Source organism: Mus pahari, chromosome 5 (genome assembly GCF_900095145.1).
Source record: "Mus pahari chromosome 5, PAHARI_EIJ_v1.1, whole genome shotgun sequence".
NCBI lineage: Eukaryota > Metazoa > Chordata > Mammalia > Rodentia > Muridae > Mus > Mus pahari.
The window spans coordinates 106,126,407-106,144,953 of NC_034594.1; the positions used below are offsets into that span (position 1 = coordinate 106,126,407).

The 18,547-nt window shown below is 44.3% G+C and overlaps 1 protein-coding gene across 1 annotated transcript; it reads left to right on the forward strand.

Annotated features, from left to right (window-relative positions):
• Positions 1–767: 767 nt before the first annotated feature.
• Rab29 (RAB29, member RAS oncogene family) lies at positions 768–6,713 on the forward strand. The gene is made up of 5 exons (XM_021198649.2): positions 768–1,267; positions 3,529–3,600; positions 4,290–4,471; positions 5,903–6,024; positions 6,292–6,713. The coding sequence occupies exons 1-5, from the start codon at positions 1,144–1,146 to the stop codon at positions 6,404–6,406; spliced, it is 615 nt and encodes a 204-aa protein (XP_021054308.1). The 5' UTR covers positions 768–1,143; the 3' UTR covers positions 6,407–6,713.
• Positions 6,714–18,547: the final 11,834 nt, after the last annotated feature.

The window sequence follows — 18,547 nt, forward strand, 5'->3', positions numbered from 1 at the left end:
GTTGTTGCTATAGCTAGTTATTAAGTGATGTAACTGTAACTTTTGACATGGATTTTTTTTTAAAGGTTGATCTTTTGGGTCAAATGTCCCTGAATGTGCCTGTTATTGGTCATATGGAAAATATGAGATTGTCTTTACAAGGCTCGAGATTTGACTCTGTAGTTTAGACAACAGGAAATGGGCTTCACTTGGAACTTAGACTTTTAGTAATGGAGTAGTTTATTTTCATGTTATAAAACCTTTAAAATATGGCTAATATAAAAGTCTTCTAGAAATCTTTAAAATGTGATTTTAAGAAAACATCTGGGAGGAAAGATTTAGACAGGAATGATCATGGTCTGTGTAGTTCAGGGTGACCCGAAGCTGCTTCCAACCTCTTGTCTTGGTCTGGGGAGAGGAAGTGGTGGGGTTGGGGGGTCCTTGAACACACTTGTTGCAGAAGATGATGGATGAACTTGGATTTTATGATCCTCCTGTTTCCATCTCCCCAAAGCCTGGATTACAAACCTGCTCTTCCACGCCGAATTTTAGAATTGTTTTTAAATAGATTTCTAAATTCTTTAAAGTTTGAAAACCTTAAAACTTTTATGTAAGTTTGAGCAAGATAGCTAGGAAACTACATTTCCCAAGAGTGCACGCGGCAAGTCGCCACACTGGTTTGGTCGATTTACTAAGAGGCACACTGGGAAATGTAGTGCTCCGAGCAGCGGGGCTCACAACGTTTTTGACGGAAAACAGGGAAGTGCGCCGCCAGTGGCAGGACAGGGACCGGACAAGGACTCTGCACAACCTCAATTTTGTGTGTGCGGTCTGAGAAAGGGTCTAGGTCATCTGTACTTCTCTAAGCAAGGTGCTGGCCACGGTTTAATGCTGGCGAGCTGCTCGGAGGTCCCTGACAGGAAGGTGCCAATCGCGGAGGGTCGAGCTCGTACCCGCCCCACCCAGGCTGCGGCCGCGCGGGGAGGAAGCGCGCACAGGCCGAGTGCAAAAGTTTCCTTTTCTGCTTTCCAGTCAGAGAAGCTTCAACCAACCGAGGGTGGGGATGTCTGACTTCAATTGGAAGAGAACCCGGGAGCCAAAGGGGTTGAAATAAGCGACTTCCCGGAAAAACAAACAAACAAAAAACTCTCCCCACCACTAGCCATGGGCAGCCGAGATCACCTGTTTAAAGTGCTGGTGGTGGGGGATGCCGCCGTGGGCAAGACGTCTCTGGTCCAGCGCTACTCCCAGGACAGCTTCAGCAAGCACTACAAGTCCACCGTGGGAGGTGAGCGGTCACGGGTGACTGGGAGCAGGGGTCGAGGCTCGCAGCCGGTAGCCTCTGGGTACCGAGGTCGCCTCTAAGGAGACCCCAGCCTGCCCACAAAGATAGGGCCAAAGTATACAGGTGAGAGATGGTGAAGGGATCTTAGCCGGGTCTATTCACTGCAGAGAGCAGAGCCCTCCCGCAGCCATGCGCTACCCAGAGCAACTTCTCCAGGCAGCAAAGGCCCGGGTTCAAGTGCAGGCTGAGGCAGTTACCCTGCTTCCTATGAGCATCAGATGGGTGTTGAGGAAAGAAGCACCTTGACCTAAGGAGGAAAGCCCCGGGGGCTAAGCAGTCAGAGGTGTGGGGAAGACTGATGAGCCCTCTGGTGTCATTAGTGAACTTTGTGGGAAATGTGAGGAATTCAGGAAAGACTGTGAAATACACCTCGAGTGGCCTGTCTTCTTCTCTCGAACTGGGGGAGGCAGGGAGGAAGAGAGAAAGAAGCACTAAAAGTAAATTCATTTCTTTCCCAGTGTGGCCTTTGGACTCAACTGTCCACCTGTCGGACTGTCTACCCCCCCCCACACACACACACAGACACAGACACACACCACCACAAGGAGAAGGTAGTTCACAAGGTTACGGTAATGTGAAAGAATAAAATTGCATTTGTACCAACACAGATTTACATGTGAAAGTTTTTTTTTTAATTAACTCTTTACTTTGAGATGAAAACTTTATAGAATATCTCAAAGACTGTTTCCTGACTACTTTGCCCACCACTTCTAAATACAAACCCTTATTTCATGGATTTTGGGTTAAAAATGTCCTGTGAATTAATTTTTACCAGTGGTCTTGGTTTTCTGACAGTATGAACATAATTGATTCTGGCAAGTTTTGTGTGTTTTTCCCAGTGTTTATTATAAATTCTCCCTCGTTTTCACTTCTGTCACAGATGTAGAAGAAAGGATATGTTTCTGAACTGAAATTATTCTGTTTTTCTCCTTAACAAATAGCTTTTCCAGCATAGTGTGGTTGCCTCTACCTTTGATTCTAGCACTCAAGAGCTTGAGGCAGGAGGATCTCAAGTTGGAGCGAGGGCTGCACTACACGACTTTGGGAGGTTCCCCTGGAATAGCTGTTCAGCCCAACCTCATGGGGTTTCAGCATCTGCAGACCAGTCGGGGATTCAGCACAGCTCTTAAGTGGCATCTTGTTCACTTAACCAGTACCTGCTGGACATATACCTTAGCCTTAAGGAGGATACAGAGGTTTTCATTGTGTTTTCTCATGATACTATTTGATTAGATACTAACAGTGAAGTTGAGGTGGAAGATAAAAAGCTAACCACCTTAACTTCCTTTCCTCCATCTCCCCCTCATTCTTTCCTTGAGAGACCCCCCCCCCACGCTAAAAAACATCCCAGAAACAATTTAACCTGAGAACAAGAATAATGGTCGGGCTGGTGAGATGGCTCAGCAGGTAAGAGCACCCGTCTGCTCTTCCAAAGGTCCTGAGTTCAAATCCCAGCAACCACATGGTGGCTCACAACCATCCATAACAAGATCTGGCGCCCTCTTCTGGAGTGTCTGAAGACAGCTACAGTGTACTTACATATAATAAATGAATAAATCTTTAAAAAAAAAATAATAATGGTCATAACCATTCCCATGTCCCTAGCCATGGAGATAATCAGTATGAAATAAGATCTGATAGGGGAGAAAACACTAAAGACTGTTTGGAGAGTATGAATTATGTGTCCCAACACTTATATACCATGGGGGTTCATCTCCATCTCCTGAAGATTTAAACCTAATTGGAGTGTCGTGATCCTGGGGTTGTCACTGTATATTTATTTGATCTGAGCTTATGCTGGGATTAAAAAAAAACAAAAACAAAAACAAAACAGCCGGGCGTGGTGGCGCACACCTTTAATCCCAGCACTCGGGAGGCAGAGGCAGGTGGATTTTTGAGTTCGAGGCCAGCCTGGTCTACAAAGTGAGTTCCAGGACAGCCAGGGCTATACAGAGAAACCCTGTCTCAAAAAAAACAAAAAACAAAAACAAAAAAAAAAACCAACAACAACAACAAAAACCATTGACTTTGTGTGTATGTGTGTGGACATATACTCTGTGACATACGTGTGGAAGTCAGAAGCCAGTTTATAGGCTTGGGATTTAACTTGGGTTGTCAGGGTTAGCAACAAATGCCTTCATCTTGCTCGTAGAACCATCGTAAAGACATGTTTTCATTAAAGTACACTATTCATATATTTTCAGTGGATTTTGCTCTCAAGGTTCTCCAGTGGTCTGACTCAGAGATGGTGCGGCTACAGCTCTGGGATATTGCAGGTAAGATGGGAAAACCAGGCAGTAACAAGGGGGGGAAATTATTTAACCAGCAAGCTGTTTGGGGTGGGGGAGGGGGAAATGACTGTGGGATGGCAAAGCTGACATTTTTCCCCCTGAAGCTACAAGTTTGAGCCGCTCTGAGCCTTTCAGATGATTTTGGAGACATATTGCTTCAAAGACAAAGAGGCATCGTGCCATCTGTGCGTGGGTGGAAAAGCTTCTAAGGTGGTGGATGATCCAGAGGTGGATGTTCCCCCGGTAGCAGAGTAGGCGCCAGATCTTCAGCCGACTTTACTGAGAAACAAGATCTCCAGAAAATAGAGACAGTGATAATGATGAACTCTTATTATATATGCTGCTATTCATATTTCAAATTTACTGGTTCACTAGCCCTGTTGTGGAAGCTTTTATCTTACTCTACACATGACACATCTGAAGTGCTCCACCGGATTTTCTTAAAGTCACACAGATAGCAAGGAACAGACAGGGATTTGGGCATCACACTTTGGATACAAACTCTGCAGTGGAAATGATTGAGTTTAATAATCCCTCAATGGGATAGGCAGAGTCAGAGGGGAAAAAGGGGTGGGGCCTTCTCTACCATATATGCAGATGTCCTACCTCCGGTGAAGGAAGGGTACTCAGGGTGCTCATGAATCACCTCCACAAGAGCTCTGTCTCCTCTCCAGGGCAGGAGCGTTTCACATCCATGACACGACTCTACTATCGAGATGCCTCTGCCTGTGTTATCATGTTTGACGTCACCAATGCCACTACTTTCAGCAACAGCCAAAGATGGAAACAGGATCTAGACAGCAAGCTCACCCTGCCCAGTGGGGAGCCAGTACCCTGCCTACTCTTGGCCAACAAGGTGTGTGGCCAGTTTAAGTAAATGGTCCCTGGCGTCTATCACTGGCCAGAGTAAAGGTATCTAAAAGGCCCTGTGTTTCTGAGCATGTCTACCCTGTTTTATTTAGAGATCGCTCCCGTGTCACCCACCAGGGCTGGCCTAGAACCCACAACCCCGCTTCTCTTGCCCAGGTGCTGTAATTAATGCCCCATGCCTGGCCACCAACACATCAGCCTGCCTGTTTGTTCCTTTCAAGTTGGAAGAGCCGCCTCCTCTTTCTTTTAAAGAGATTTTTGAGAAAATGCTTTTCTCCCCTCCCCCCAATTTTGTGCTTTGCCTACTTGTAAGTCTGTGTACCCTGTGTGTGTGTGTGTGTGTGTGTGTGTGTGTGTGTGTGTGTGTGTGTGGCACCTCAGGAAGCCAGAAGAGGGTGTCAGCTTCATGGGTCTGGAGTTAGAGAACATTGTGAGCTGACATGTAAGTGATGCTCTTCCGCTGGAGGAGTGGCCACTGCTCTTAACTACCAAGCCAATTCTACATCCCTGAGAGTGACCTTTGTTTTTTTAAGATTGATTGATTGATTGATTGGTTGGTTGGTTGGTTGGTTGGTTGGTTGATTTTATGTATGAGTACACTGTAGCTGTACTGATGGTTGTGAGCCATCATGTGGTTGCTGGGAATTTGAATTCAGGACCTCTGCTCACCCTGGCTCGGCCCCTGTCGACCCTGCTCACTCCAGCTTAAAGATTTATTATTGTTATATCTAACTACACTGTAGCTGTCTTCAGAAGCCCCAAAAGAGAATGTCAGAGCTCATTACAGATGGTTGTGAGCCACCATGTGGTTGCTGGGATTTGAACTCAGGACCTTCAGAAGAGCAGTCAGTGCTCTTAACCACTGAGCCAGCTCTCTAGCCCAAGAGTGACCTTTTTATTTATTTATTTATTTTTTTATTTTATTTTTGGTTTTTCAAGACAGGGTTTCTCTGTATAGCCCTGGTTGTCCTGGAACTCACTCTGTAGACCAGGCTGGCCTTGAACTCAGAAATCTGCCTGCCTCTGCCTCCCAAGTGCTGGGATTAAAGGCATGCGCCACCACGCCTGGGTGAGAGAGTGACCTTTTTTTTTTTTTTTTAAGATTTATTTATTTATTATATGTAAGTACACTGTAGCTGACTTCAGACACTCCAGAAGAGGGCATCAGATCTTGTTACGGATGGTTGTGAGCCACCATGTGGTTGCTGGGATTTGAACTCGGGACCTTTGGAAGAGCAGTCAGTGCTCTTACCTGCTGAGCCATCTCACCAGCCCAGAGAGTGACCTTTTTAAAGGAAGAATGTTGACTATAGATTTTAGATGTTGGGTGTCTCAGCCATTGGTTGAAAACTGTTCTAAATGTGTAGACTCCTGTAAAGATTATGGTGTTATAACTTCTGTATTTTATTTTTGTCAGAGTGATCTGTCCCCTTGGGCAGTGAGCCGGGACCAGATCGACCGGTTCAGTAAAGAGAATGGTTTCACGGGTTGGACAGAAACATCAGTCAAGGAGAATAAAAATATTAATGAGGCCATGAGGTGAGTCTCCCCTAGTGTCCCAGAGGCAGGCACACAAACTATTATCCACTGTGGCCCCACGGGTTCTCTTTTCTGATTTCTGAGCAAAGGGGTACAAATGACACCACGGGGATGTCAGCTTCCTTCAGGGAATGGAGCACAAGGAGGTACTCACACCTCTTGTCTGTGGTGTGCTGCCTGGTGGTAACACAATGTTTGCTGTATATCTTTTCTCCATCTACCTTCTCTGGCTCATTTTTCTTGTGTGTGTGTGTTTTTTTTTTTAAGAGTCCTCGTTGAAAAGATGATGAACAATTCCAGGGAAGATGTAATGTCTTTGTCCACCCAAGGGAACTACATCAATCTCCAAGCCAAGCCCTCCTCTGGCTGGACATGCTGCTAGTTCTGTTCGGCTCCTTTTCTATCCAGGTCTCTGAGTCATTCCAAATCTTCCTGTTGGTTGCCCACCTGGCATAAAAGTTCTGTTGAGAATATTCGACTGTCTCTTGCCAGTTGCCTGGAAAGGAGTCCCCCTGTGACTTGGGAATGGCTGCCTGGGACCCATGTGCATATGTGTTGCTCCTGGGTGTTGTCTGTGACTTACTGATGTCCCAATGTACTATAGTTAGTTTTTTTCTGTGTGACAGTGATCACCTCATTCCTCAACTGTGAGATGAGTTTATGAAAAGGATTAAAAATTAGCACTTGTGCATTGTGTTCTATGATGCTGGGTATTAGACACAGGGCCTTGAACCTGCTGGACAAGCACATTGCTACTGATGTATATCCTAGCCCTAGAATCTGGGTTTTAAAATAATTCTCAGGGCCAACAAGATGGCTCAGTGAGTAAAGGCACTTGCCACCAAACCAGGAAATCTAAGTTCAGTCTCAGGGGCCCACATGTTAGAACTGACTCACACAGATTTGTCCTATGACTTATACACACACACACACACACACACACACACACACACACCATGGCACACTCTTACTCTCAAACATGCAAAGTAAATATATAAAGTAAAAATAAAATAATTATAAAGATATTTGTGGTATATATGCCTACAATCCCAGCACCTGGGAAGCTGAGGCAGGAGGATTAAATGTACAAGGACAGCTTGGACTATATAGTGTAAAATCTCATCTTTAAAACTAACAATAATAGCTGGGTATGGTGGCGCATGCCTTTAATCCTAGCACTCAGGAGGCAGAGGCAGTTGGATCTCTTGCGAGTTCGAGGCCAGCCTAGTCTATAAGTGAATCCACGACAGCTAGGGCTATTACACAGAGAAACCCTGTCTTGGAAAACAAACAAACAAACAAACAACCCAATAACATTAATAATACTCACCAATTTTTGAGATTTTTCTTTTCTATTTGATGTAGAAAAATACCATGAGTTCAGATGGATAGAAAATAAGATCAGGCCGGGCATCGTGGTACACACCTTTAATCCCGGCACTTGGGAGGCAGAGACAGGCGGATTTCTGAGTTCGAGGCCAGCTTGGTCTACAGAGTGAGTTCCAGGACAGCCAGGGCTACACAGAGAAACCCTGTCTCGAAAAACCAAAAAAGAAAAAAAAAAAGAAAAGAAAATCAGATCAGATAGATGGTCTTTCAAACCAAATTCCATTTTCTTCCAAATTCTTCCTGCATTGGATCTAACATTTCAACATCAGATTCTGGGGTGCAGGGGGAAGAAGACATTGAACATCTAATTTGGGGCTACTGGTGGTAAAGCAGAATCACTGTGCTTTTCAAGCTTTTAGTCATCATTAACTTTACCTTGACTTGGCTTCAAGAATAGCCAGGCTTTAAGCTGGAGAGCTGGCTCAGCCATTAGCAGCACTGCTGCTCTTAGAAGCCAGGCTGGATTCCCAGTGCGGGAGGCTGACAGCCTATAGCCCCAGCCTAGGGGGATTTGTCACCTCTGGCCTTTTATATGCATATACAGATATACACATACATATACACAATAAAAAACTAAAAACCGGACAAGACAAGTTCAAGGTCATCCTCGGCCAGATTTTAAAAAGAACAAGAAAAAGAAAGTCAAACTTTTGGCTAGGAATCCGGCAGATGGAAGGCTAAGGCAGAATTTGAGACCACTCTGGGCTACCTAATTAGACTGTGCTGCAAAACCAATAAAAAGAGCCTGGAGAGGTGGCTCAGTGGTTAACAGCCCTGGATGCTCTTCCAGAGGACGACCATGGCTCAATTTCCAGCACCCACTTGGTGGCTGACAACAGACCCTGACTCCAGTTTCCAGGGGATCCGGTGCTCTCTTCTGGCATCCTTGGGTATCAAATTGCATGTAGTGCACAGATATACATGCAGGCAAAACATCTATAAAATAAAGGTAAACAAACATAAACCTTAAGCTTTAAAACTGTATCATGATAACATTCCTTGTTATTGCACATATTTTAAAAGATTTATTTTATGTATATGAGTGCTCTATCTGTATGTCCATCTGCATGCCAGAAGAGGGCAACAGGTACCATTATAGATGGTTGTGAGCCATCATGTGGTTGCTAGGAATCAAACTCAGGACCTCTGGAAGAACAGTCAGTGTTCTTATCTGCTGAGCCACCTCCAGTCCTCATAATTTTTTTAGATTTTTATTTTTCCTCAGGTTTATCTAGGATTTCTTGACCAGTAGAGGCAAGGATTTTAGGGGATGTCCTGAGCTGACATATTTTGTCATTTTGATTGTTTTGTTTCAAAACAGGGTCTCACTCTGTGGCCCCATCCAGTTTGGCGGCTGTCTCAGTGCACATAGTGTTGTAAATGAATCCATGAATCCAATCGGCCCAGTGTTCTGCAGTGGGTCTGTTCTTCATGGCTGTAGGGATCTGAGAGGAAGAGGGAAAGGAGAGATTAGCCAAGCAGAATTCAGTTATGAAGCCAGTGAGCAGCTAGTGCTTAACAGCCGCAGAAAACAAATACACATGAACCTTGCCCTTAGGGTGGAGCGAGGACACACTGAAAATCAATACATAGTTCAAGTACTGTAAACCAGGCAGAAAGTTGTTACAGTTTCCCCAGAATAGTGATTTACAAACTACCCAAGGGTAATCTCGGTGAATTTGAGACTGTAGGAAGGCCTGGAATTATTGGCTAAGTCTTAAATAAGTGTCCCATATCTGGCTCATCAGTAGCCCTGGCTGTCCTGGAACTCACTCTGTAGACCAGGCTGGCCTCGAACTCAGAAATCTGCCTGCCTCTGCCTCCCAAGTGCTGGGATTAAAGGCGGGCACCACCACTGCCTGGCTTAGAGGAACAATCTTAAATCTACTCAATGAAAATCTCCAGTAAAACAAGGAATGTGTTTTCAAAGGTTCCCAAGTTCAGCCAGGTTTGAGAACTATTGCTGGCAAGTGCGGTAAAGATGGAGACCATTGCCTTTTCTCTGTGACTCTTCTTGGGCATCTGGATGTTCTGTTCAACTCTCCAGTGATTCTGATGTACACACTAGACTTTGAAAACCACTCTGCAGAGGTTGGAGAGATGGTTCAGAGGTGAAGAACACTGCTGCTCTCCTGGAAGACCTGAGTTCCTAGTACCCTGTCCGGTGGCTCATAGCCACCTGTGATTTCAGCTACAGAGAAGGTGATGCCCACATCTGGTCCCTGAAGGCATGTGCACACATGGCAAACATACAGATAACACATACATAAATAAAAATGGCAAAAGATAAATATTTTTTTAAAAAGGGGGGGCTGGGCAGTGGTGGCGCATGCCTTTAATCCCAGCACTTGGGAGGCAGTCAGAGCTCCAGGCCAGACTGTGTGAGCCCCTGTTTTAAAAACAACAAACAAGGACTGGAGAGATGGCTCTGGGGTTAAGAGCACTGGCTGCTCTTCCTGAGGTCCTGAGTTCAATTCCTAGCAACCACGCAGTGGCTCATAACCATCTGTAATGGGATCTGATGCCCTCTTGTGGTGTGTCTGAAGACAGCTACAGTGTACTCATAAGTGGATAATTCTTTTTAAAAACAATAACAACAAACAAACCAGCAAAACAACAACAACAAAAATGTAAGGCTGGTAAGATGGTTCAGCAGGGCAAAAAAAAAAAAAAGAAAAAAAGAAAAAAAGAAAAGCTTGCTGTCCCAGAACCTACATGATTAAATGAGAGAACCAATTCCTGTTGTCCCATTGTGCTCAGATCTCTCCATCCAGCCAGGACACATAAATAAATAAAGTTATTTTTAAAAATAAATAAAAACAAGCTCTGTGCCCTTCTCTCTCTGACCCCTTTCTCCCTATCTCCTCTCCACATGTTCCTGCCCCTCCTCTCCTCTCCTCTCCTCTCCTCTCCTCTTCTCTTTCTCTGTCCTCTCTCTTTCTCTGCCTCTACTCCCTTCTTAACCACCCTTCCCATGCCTCAAATAAACTCTATTCTATACTAAAAAAAAAAAAAAAAAGTAGGATAGAATAAACAAAAACAAAAGAGGGATTCCAGAAGCCAAGCAGGAGTGGACAGAGGACTCGGTTTGGGTTTTGGAGTGAGGTCTCTCTCCATTGCCTAGGCTGCGTCACACTCCCAGTGTTCCAGTGAGTGCTCCTGTGAGAAGCAGACACCACTGGTGCCAGCTGCCCAGCCTTTGGGCCTCTCTTATTTGGAGATTCTCTTGTATTGCCATTGCCAGACAGTGCTCTGCCTATAGTTATTGTCTCTCCCCCATCTTTTCCCTCTCTGGTTTTTATACAGAGCATCTTACCATTCACCCTGGGAAGACCTAAGCCACAATCACCTTGCCTCAGTCTCCTAAGTGCTTGGACTAGAGGTGAGCACCATCACCTCCAGGCCCAATTGCAGTGGTTTTAGAGATAGAACTGTCTTAACAAGCTGGGCATGGTGGTGCACGCCTTTAATCTCAGCAGAGGCAGAGGCAGAGGCACGCGGATTTCTGAGTTCGAGGCCAGCCTGATCTACAAAGTGAGTTCCAGGACAGCCAGGGCTATACAGAGAAACCCTGTCTGAAAAACCAAAAAAAAAAAAAAAAAAAAAAAAAAAACCTGGTGCCCACCTGCAATTCCTGCATGCTGAATGCCACATTGCTGGGTGGAAACAGTGGGCCAGTGGCCTAGCAGACCAGATAGCCCAGAGCACATAGTGCAAAGACAGAACCCCTGTCTCAAAACCAGCGTTGGAGGAGCCAACTGACTTCTAACCTCGCCACACACACCACATGCACACACACAAACATACAATGAAGAAATAGAGCTTAAAAGAAGGAACTTGGGCTGGAGCGATGGCTCAGCGGTTAAGAACACTGACTGATATTCTGGAAGTCCTGAATTCAAATCCCAGCAACCACATGGTGGCTAACAACCATCTATAACTGGTGCCCTCTTCTGGGGTGTCTGAAGACAGCTACAGTGTACTTACATATAATGAGTGAAGAAATCTTTGGGCTGGAGCGAGAAGGGCTGGAGAGAGAAGAAAAAGTGTCTGAAAACAGCTATAGTGTACTTACATATAATAAGTTGATCTTGAAAAAAGAAAAAAGAAAAACTAACCAGCATGGTAACGTACTTAGAATGTGAATATTGGGCCAGGGAGGTGGCTCAGTCATTAACGTGCTCTTCTTGCGAGCCTGAAGACCTGAGCACTCCCATAAAAAGCTGGACAGGCAGCATGTGCCTTAGGTTTGCTGACCAGCCAGGCTGGCTACTGAGTGAGCTTCCGGTTCATTGAGAGTCTCTGTGTCAGAAAGTAGGGTGGAAAGCAACCCAGAAGGCCGCCCTCTAAGGACAAGCCTCCCCTCCAACAACACCCATATCCTCTCCCTGACTCAAATAGGAGACCAAAGTATGAATGGAAATGTGTTAGAACCCCCCAAACACTGAGGTTGCCACCCTGTCACACAGCACCACGTAGAACCTGCTAGAGCCAGAGAGAAAGGAGCACCTGGCCTTTCAACTCAGGGCAGCTGCACCAGCAAGTCATTCCGTAGGATTGTTTTCACCTCGTGTTCTCTAGAACTTAAAATGTCTACTCTTGCACACGTGTCTCGTGAATGGTCTGCTTTTGTTTGTTCGAGGCTCAGCCAGGTCTTAGGACTGTTTACTATGTGTGTTTCTCCACAACTCCACAGTACAACATTCTCTACCACACCCCAGCCACTCCTCAAGCACCCCATCTTCTTCCTACATCTATTCTTTTTTCTCTCATCCTATAGACTGTTTTTTTTACTGCTGAATTATGTACTGGGTTGGCCTGATGCTGCTTGTATTCTAATACTGGTTTCTCAAGTCCTAGTTGCCCCAGAGAGAAGAGTCCTCACATAGACCCAGTTGACACTCTGTGATCCTGCCCCCAAGTTATTTCTGATTAGTGAATAAATGTGCCAACAGCCAATAGCTGGGCAGAAGAGACATAGGTGGGGTTTAGGGTTCCCAGGCTTGGGGTCAGAGGAGAACCAGGATGGGAGGGAGAAGAAAGAGAATGGAAGAGAAGCTGCCCTGGGTTAGGTGAGTCATGAAAACGTGGCCCTGAGGGCCGGCCAATTGGAGTTAAGAGAGGCCCAGATGAAACAGTAGTAACTCAGGGTTATGGGTAGGAAAATAGATTCTAGTAGCATAGGGGACAGATATCTGTACAGTTCTTGCGTTGTTTAAGGTTTATTATAAAAAATAAAAGTTGTGTGTCTTTTATCCAGGAACTGAATGATCAAGACAGGTAGAAACACCGGGTTGGGATTAAAAATGTCTACAGTATAATTATAACCTTTCATTAACTTTAACAACTACTAAAATCTGTGGGCTCCACAGGAACCCCCTCCTGGCTACATTTTACAGACCTCGATTTCCTTTTTCTTTTATCAAAGTTTATCTCCTACTCTCTCCTCGTTACACATTCTCCTTGCTTGCCACTTGTAATCTTATCCAACAATAATCTGAGCCTACTCCACAGTGTCCTGGGTTGTTTATCCTCCAATAGTTACTGACGCTAAAGGGGCCGCTGTCACTGATTGGCTGCTGCACAGCTGTAATGTCAAACAGATGCAGTTGTCCTCCAAGTTAATACCTCTCTCGGGGAATCATAGGGAGTGACACCACGCACCCAGAGCTCCTGGCCTGAGGAGTTATTTTCTGAATTACCTACTACTCAACACTACCGTATCCAAGTCCCACTTGAACACTGTAAATATGTTAACTGAAAGAATACAGTTGATAAGCCAAGCAAAGAAAAAAAAAAAAAAAAACAGATGTGTAAATCTAAAGAGAAACCAACCTGAAAGTCTATAAATAAAAAAACACAGTAAGTCAAATAAAAAAAAAAAAAAATGGAAGAAGGTCCCAGCAACAGAATGGGTGAAAGAAACAGTAGAATGTCTGCAAGGTAGAAGACAGGCTGGGGTGGGAACCGTCCAACAAGGGCAAAGATAAAATACCAGTGGGAAGTCAAAGAGCTATGAGACGCTTTGAAAAGACCAAGTTAACAGGGTATAGGCATAGAAAAGAATCTCATCCTAAAGGCATAAGAAAATCTTCAAAAGAATAAAAACGGAAAATCCCCCAGAGTTAGAAAAGAGATGCCAATCTGGATACACAAGGCAGCACACAGACAAGATCAGAAAAGAATCTCCTCTTGTCAGAAAACAATTCAAACACTACAGAACAAAGAACATACGTTGAAAACAGCAAGAAACACCAAGTTACAGAAAGGCCGTCCGACCAGAATAACAGCTCATTATTCATCTGAAACTTTAAAAGCAATTAGGGCTTGGAGTGATGGATTTCAAGTTCTGAAAGATGACAACTACCAACCCAGAATACTCGGCTAGCTGGAAGAATGAAGGGAAAATAAAAACTTTCCATTATAAAAATAGACGAAAGGAATTTATGATTACTAAGCCAGCTCTGAAGAAGATAGTTGAAGAGGAAAACACATATACTAAAGAGGAAAAATAAATCCATCCATAATGAGGCCACAGGAAAAAATAAACCATGCTGGAATAGTGAGATGGCTCAGTGGGTAAGAGCACCCGACTACTCTTCCGAAGGTCCAGAGTTCAAATCCCAGCAACCACATGGTGGCTCACAACCACCCATAACAAGATCCCTCTTCTGGAGTGTCTGAAGACAGCTACAGTGTACTTACATATAATAAATAAATCTTTAAAAACAACAACAACAACAACAACATGCAATGAGAAAGAGAAAGAAACAGATACTACAAACCTTAGCATCCCTTCTAGGCTCCGCCCCACAGTTACCTGGCAACAGCCAAGCATGCCTGACTCACTAGAAAAGGGGCTGCTTGCCCCCTCCTCTCTCTCTTACTAACTCTCTCTCTCTACCCTTTTTCTCCCCGCCCCTTCTCCTTCTTTCCCCATCCCCCTTACCCCTCTCTCTCCCTCTCTCTTCCTTTCTCTGTCTCTACTCCCTCCTCAACTCCCCTTTTCATACCCTAAATAAACTCTATTTCATACTCTATCCAAGGGGAAGGGATGCCTCAGGCCCGTGGAGGCTCCCCCTTCCACCTCACCACACTCACTTCCACCAAACATATCCTGGTTCCTCTTTCTTTTTATAAAACACAACAACAAAGTCAACAATATGGCAGGAGTCAACACATAACATTCTGTAACAATTGTGACTATTAGTGGTCTCAAAACCAGGAGCCTCCAACACACTTTACCATAAATGAGAGATATTGCCTTAGAGTAAAAGAATGGGAAAGGTATTCCAAGCAAAGGGTCCCAGGAAACACGCCAAAGTTGCCATTCTAATATCTGACAAAATAGCAGCTATAAAGAAAGATGAAATTTGCAAGAGAATGGATGGAAAATATCAAATGAGTCAACCAGGCCCAGGGAGACAAACAATGCATGTTCATCTCATGTGGATACTAGCTTTGAAGTTTTAGATTTATGTGCTTAATTTGTAGAGCCCAGGAAGCTAGAAAGGGCCTGTGAGCAAGTGAATAGTAGGGAACTTATGATAGGAAAGTAGAAGGAGGAAATACTGGGGATTCAAAGCTTACACTGGTACAGCAGTGTGGAGACAGGAGAAGATGTCAGGGCAGCAAAGTCTATGGAAATCCACCACTTTGTGAACAAATTAAAATATGATTATTTTAGGCTTCTTTTTTTTATATGCGTGAGTGTTTTTCCTGCTTGTATGTGTTTACCACGTGTACTGGATAGCTTTGTGTCAACTTGACACAGCTGGAGTTACCACAGAGAAAGGAGTTTCAGTTGGGGAAATGCCTCCATGAGATCCAGCTATAAGGCATTTTCTCAATTAGTGATCAAGGGGGGAGGTTCCCTTGTGGGTGGTGCCATCTCTGGGCTGGTAGTCTTGGGTTCTATAAGAGAGTGGACTGAGCAAGCCAGGGGAAGCAAGCCAGTAAAGAACATCCCTCCATGGCTTATGCATCAGCTCCTGCTCCCTGACCCGCTTGAGTTCCAGTCCTGCATCCTTTGGTGATTAACAGCAGTATGGAAATGTAAGCGGAATAAACCCTTTCCTCCCCAACTTGCTTCTTGGTCATGATGTTTGTGCAGGAATAGAAACCCTGACTAAGACACCACGTGTATGTCTGGTCCCTTGGATCTGAGAAGAGGGCATCTGTCCCCTGAACCTGATCAGAATTAGAGATGGTTGTAAGCCACCATATGAATGCTGGGATCTCAACTAGGTCCCTTGCAAGATCAACGAGTGCTCTTAACCACTGAGCATAGGGGCTGGAGGGGTGGCTCAGTGGTTAAGAGCATTTGTGTCTCTTGCAAAGGACCCAGGTTTGGTTCCAAGAACTTACATGGTAGCTCACAAATATCCTTCATTCCAAGGGGATCTGATGCCCTCTGTTGGTCTCTGCAGGTACTGCATAGGTATGATGCACAGCTGTGCTTGTAGGTAAACCACTCTGCACATAAAAAATGAAAAGAAAAAAAAAAGGTTAAGAAAAGAGTTTGGGGGGCTGGAGAGATGGCTCAGCGGTTAAGAGCACTGACTGCTCTTCTGAAGGTCCTGAGTTCAAATCCCAGAAACCACATGGTGGCTCACAACCACCCATAATGAGATCTGACTCCCTCTTCTGGAATGTCTGAAGTCAGCTACAGTGTACTTACGTATAATAAATAAATAAATTAATTTAAAAAAAAAAAAGAAAGAAAAGAAAAGAGTTTGAATACAGGTATTCTGCATGGATGGACTATGCATCTCCCACAAGACGCAAGTGATTGAATGAAAATCTCAGTGTTACATACAGAATAGACAAACACACAGGGACAGACACAGGTACAAATGGAGCCACAGATATAGACTCATGCAAAAGACAGGGAACATGAAGTAGAGAATTCAAATGTGTTCTCACTCTTGGTTAAATGATGCCAAGTAGAAGTGCTTTTATTTCTTCCCTTGTTTCAATACTGATGCATTATTGGTGACTCCAAGTAAATCAGCAATTCAGATAATCCACACAATCTAAGATCATGCATCAGCAAGCAACAGAGCAGGACAGAGAGGGTAGCTTCCTTTCTCTTGGGTTGTGCCTTGCAAACATCAGAACTCCATAAGGGGGTTCTCAGGAAACATGGAGTTGGGATATTTTGTTTGAAGTTAAGGAAGTAAATTTGATTTGTGTTTGTTTCTTTTTTATTTTATGTATGTATGTATGTATGTATGTATTTATTTATTTGGTTTTTCAAGACAGGGTTTCTCTATATAGCCCTGGATGTCCTGGAACTCACTTTGTAGACCAGGCTGGCCTCGAACTCAGAAATCCACCTGCCTCTGCCTCCCAAGTGCTGGGATTAAAGGTGTGTGCCACCATGCCTGGCTCTTTGTGTTTGTTTCTTGAAACAAGATCTCACTCTGTAGCCCCAGCTGTCCTCAAACTCGTAGAGTTCCATCTGCTGCTGCCTCCCAAGTGCTGTGATTAAAGGTTCACACCACCTTGTCTAACATGAAGGAGTGATTCTGGAGAAAAAAGAAAAAGAAAGAAAGAAAGAAAGAAAGAAAGAAAGAAAGAAAGAAAGAAAGAAAGAAAGAAAGAAAGAAAGAAAGAAAGTCAGTGCTGGATGTGGGATATCTCCCTATAAATTATTTGTCAGGAAAGCTCCAAAGGCCCCCAAAACAACACAGGCTATTGCCGTTGCTCTCAGTTGTCCACTAGAACTACACTGTAAGGCTATGTTGCTAAAGATACAACATACTTTCATTGCAGGACATAGAGAAACCAAACTGAAACTGACCTGAAGTTTTCTTCCCTGCTGGATAGCTTTCCTAGCGCCAGGAGGTACTATGCAGGCAGATGGGGGAGAAAAGCCATCAGAAATCTTACCCACCAGGAAACCCTCCATGCTACAATACTGGCCTGCCAATCAAGATATGCCCGCTGGTGGCACAAAGGTCATGGAAGTAACTGGCTGCTTTGGGATTGGATTTGAGGCCTGTTCCATAGGAGGAAATCCATGTTTGATACTGGAAAGTTAGTTAAAAGTACATGGGTGGGAAGGCCATAGTCCCAAGTGGGGAACCTCTACGGTTATCTCACTAAATAGACAGACATGCTGCCAAACTGCCTTCTAAATATTTGTTTATACACATAAATTAGTGAGTGCTGCCCTCAACACTGGCTAGAGAAGCTTATCTCTGTAGTGGATAACAGTTAATGCAGAGTTATAACTCATTAAATTGCTAAGATTAAGTGATTATTGAATGTTCAGCCCCAAATAGGACATCTATATCAACCACCACCTGTCCTGTTGCAAGACTCAGTGAACATCAAAGAAGAGAAATCAGAAGGTAAGAGCTGGAGGCTGGAGAGGAACGCTGTGAGGTGCTGCCTCTGGATAAGACACTTGTGAACTCACTGTGGCTATGGTTACCGTCGCAAGACCCTGCAAGATCAAGCTAACTAGATCTGTCAACTTTCCAGCAGGCAGCAGTAACTGAACTCATTGGGTTTCCAAAGGAAAAAAGGAGAGGAAAAAAAAAAAAACATAAGAAGTAGAGAGGGAAATGTTACAGGTGGGTGGGAGGAGTGGAATGGGATGGGGATAGACAATGGATACTTTGTTTAAAATAAAGATTTTTCTATTTATAGAGATACATTCTTTAGAATAAAGCCCCTCCAACCACTCAGCTAATCTTTGGTCAATAAGAAAAGGTAAGAATACTCTATAGTGTGTTCTAAAAAGCCCAATCAATGGCTGAGAACAGGCATGCCGTGGCTTTGTTCTTTGAACAGAATAACATGCTAAGCAAGGGAAAACTAGTCACAGACCAGGCACGGTCAGCAGCATTTAACTGAAGATTTGCTCTTTACCTTTACTAAGCAGCCAGAATTGTTCCTCGGGCTTCCATAAGTGACAGTTTAAGGTATTTAACTGAATTCTTCATTTTTTTTTTTACTTTCCCTCTCCCTGTTTTTATTGTTGTCATTCTGAGTCAAAGTCTCAATCTGCAGCACAGGTTGACCTGGAACTCTATATACAGTCCAAAAAGGCCTCAGACTCTGAGCAATCCTCCCGCCTCTGCCTCTGCCTCTGCCTCTGCCTCTGCCTCTGCCTCTGCCTCTG

What these genes read in the sequence shown, in the direction of transcription:
- Rab29 (XM_021198649.2), top strand. Translation starts at nt 1,144, where the DNA reads ATGGGCAGCCGAGATCACCTGTTTAAAGTGCTGGTGGTGGGGGATGCC. An exon ending in ACAGCTCTGGGATATTGCAG is followed by an intron (nt 3,601 to 4,289) that starts GTAAGATGGGAA and finishes TCTCCTCTCCAG; the next exon opens with GGCAGGAGCGTTTCACATCC. An exon ending in GCCTACTCTTGGCCAACAAG is followed by an intron (nt 4,472 to 5,902) that starts GTGTGTGGCCAG and finishes TATTTTTGTCAG; the next exon opens with AGTGATCTGTCCCCTTGGGC.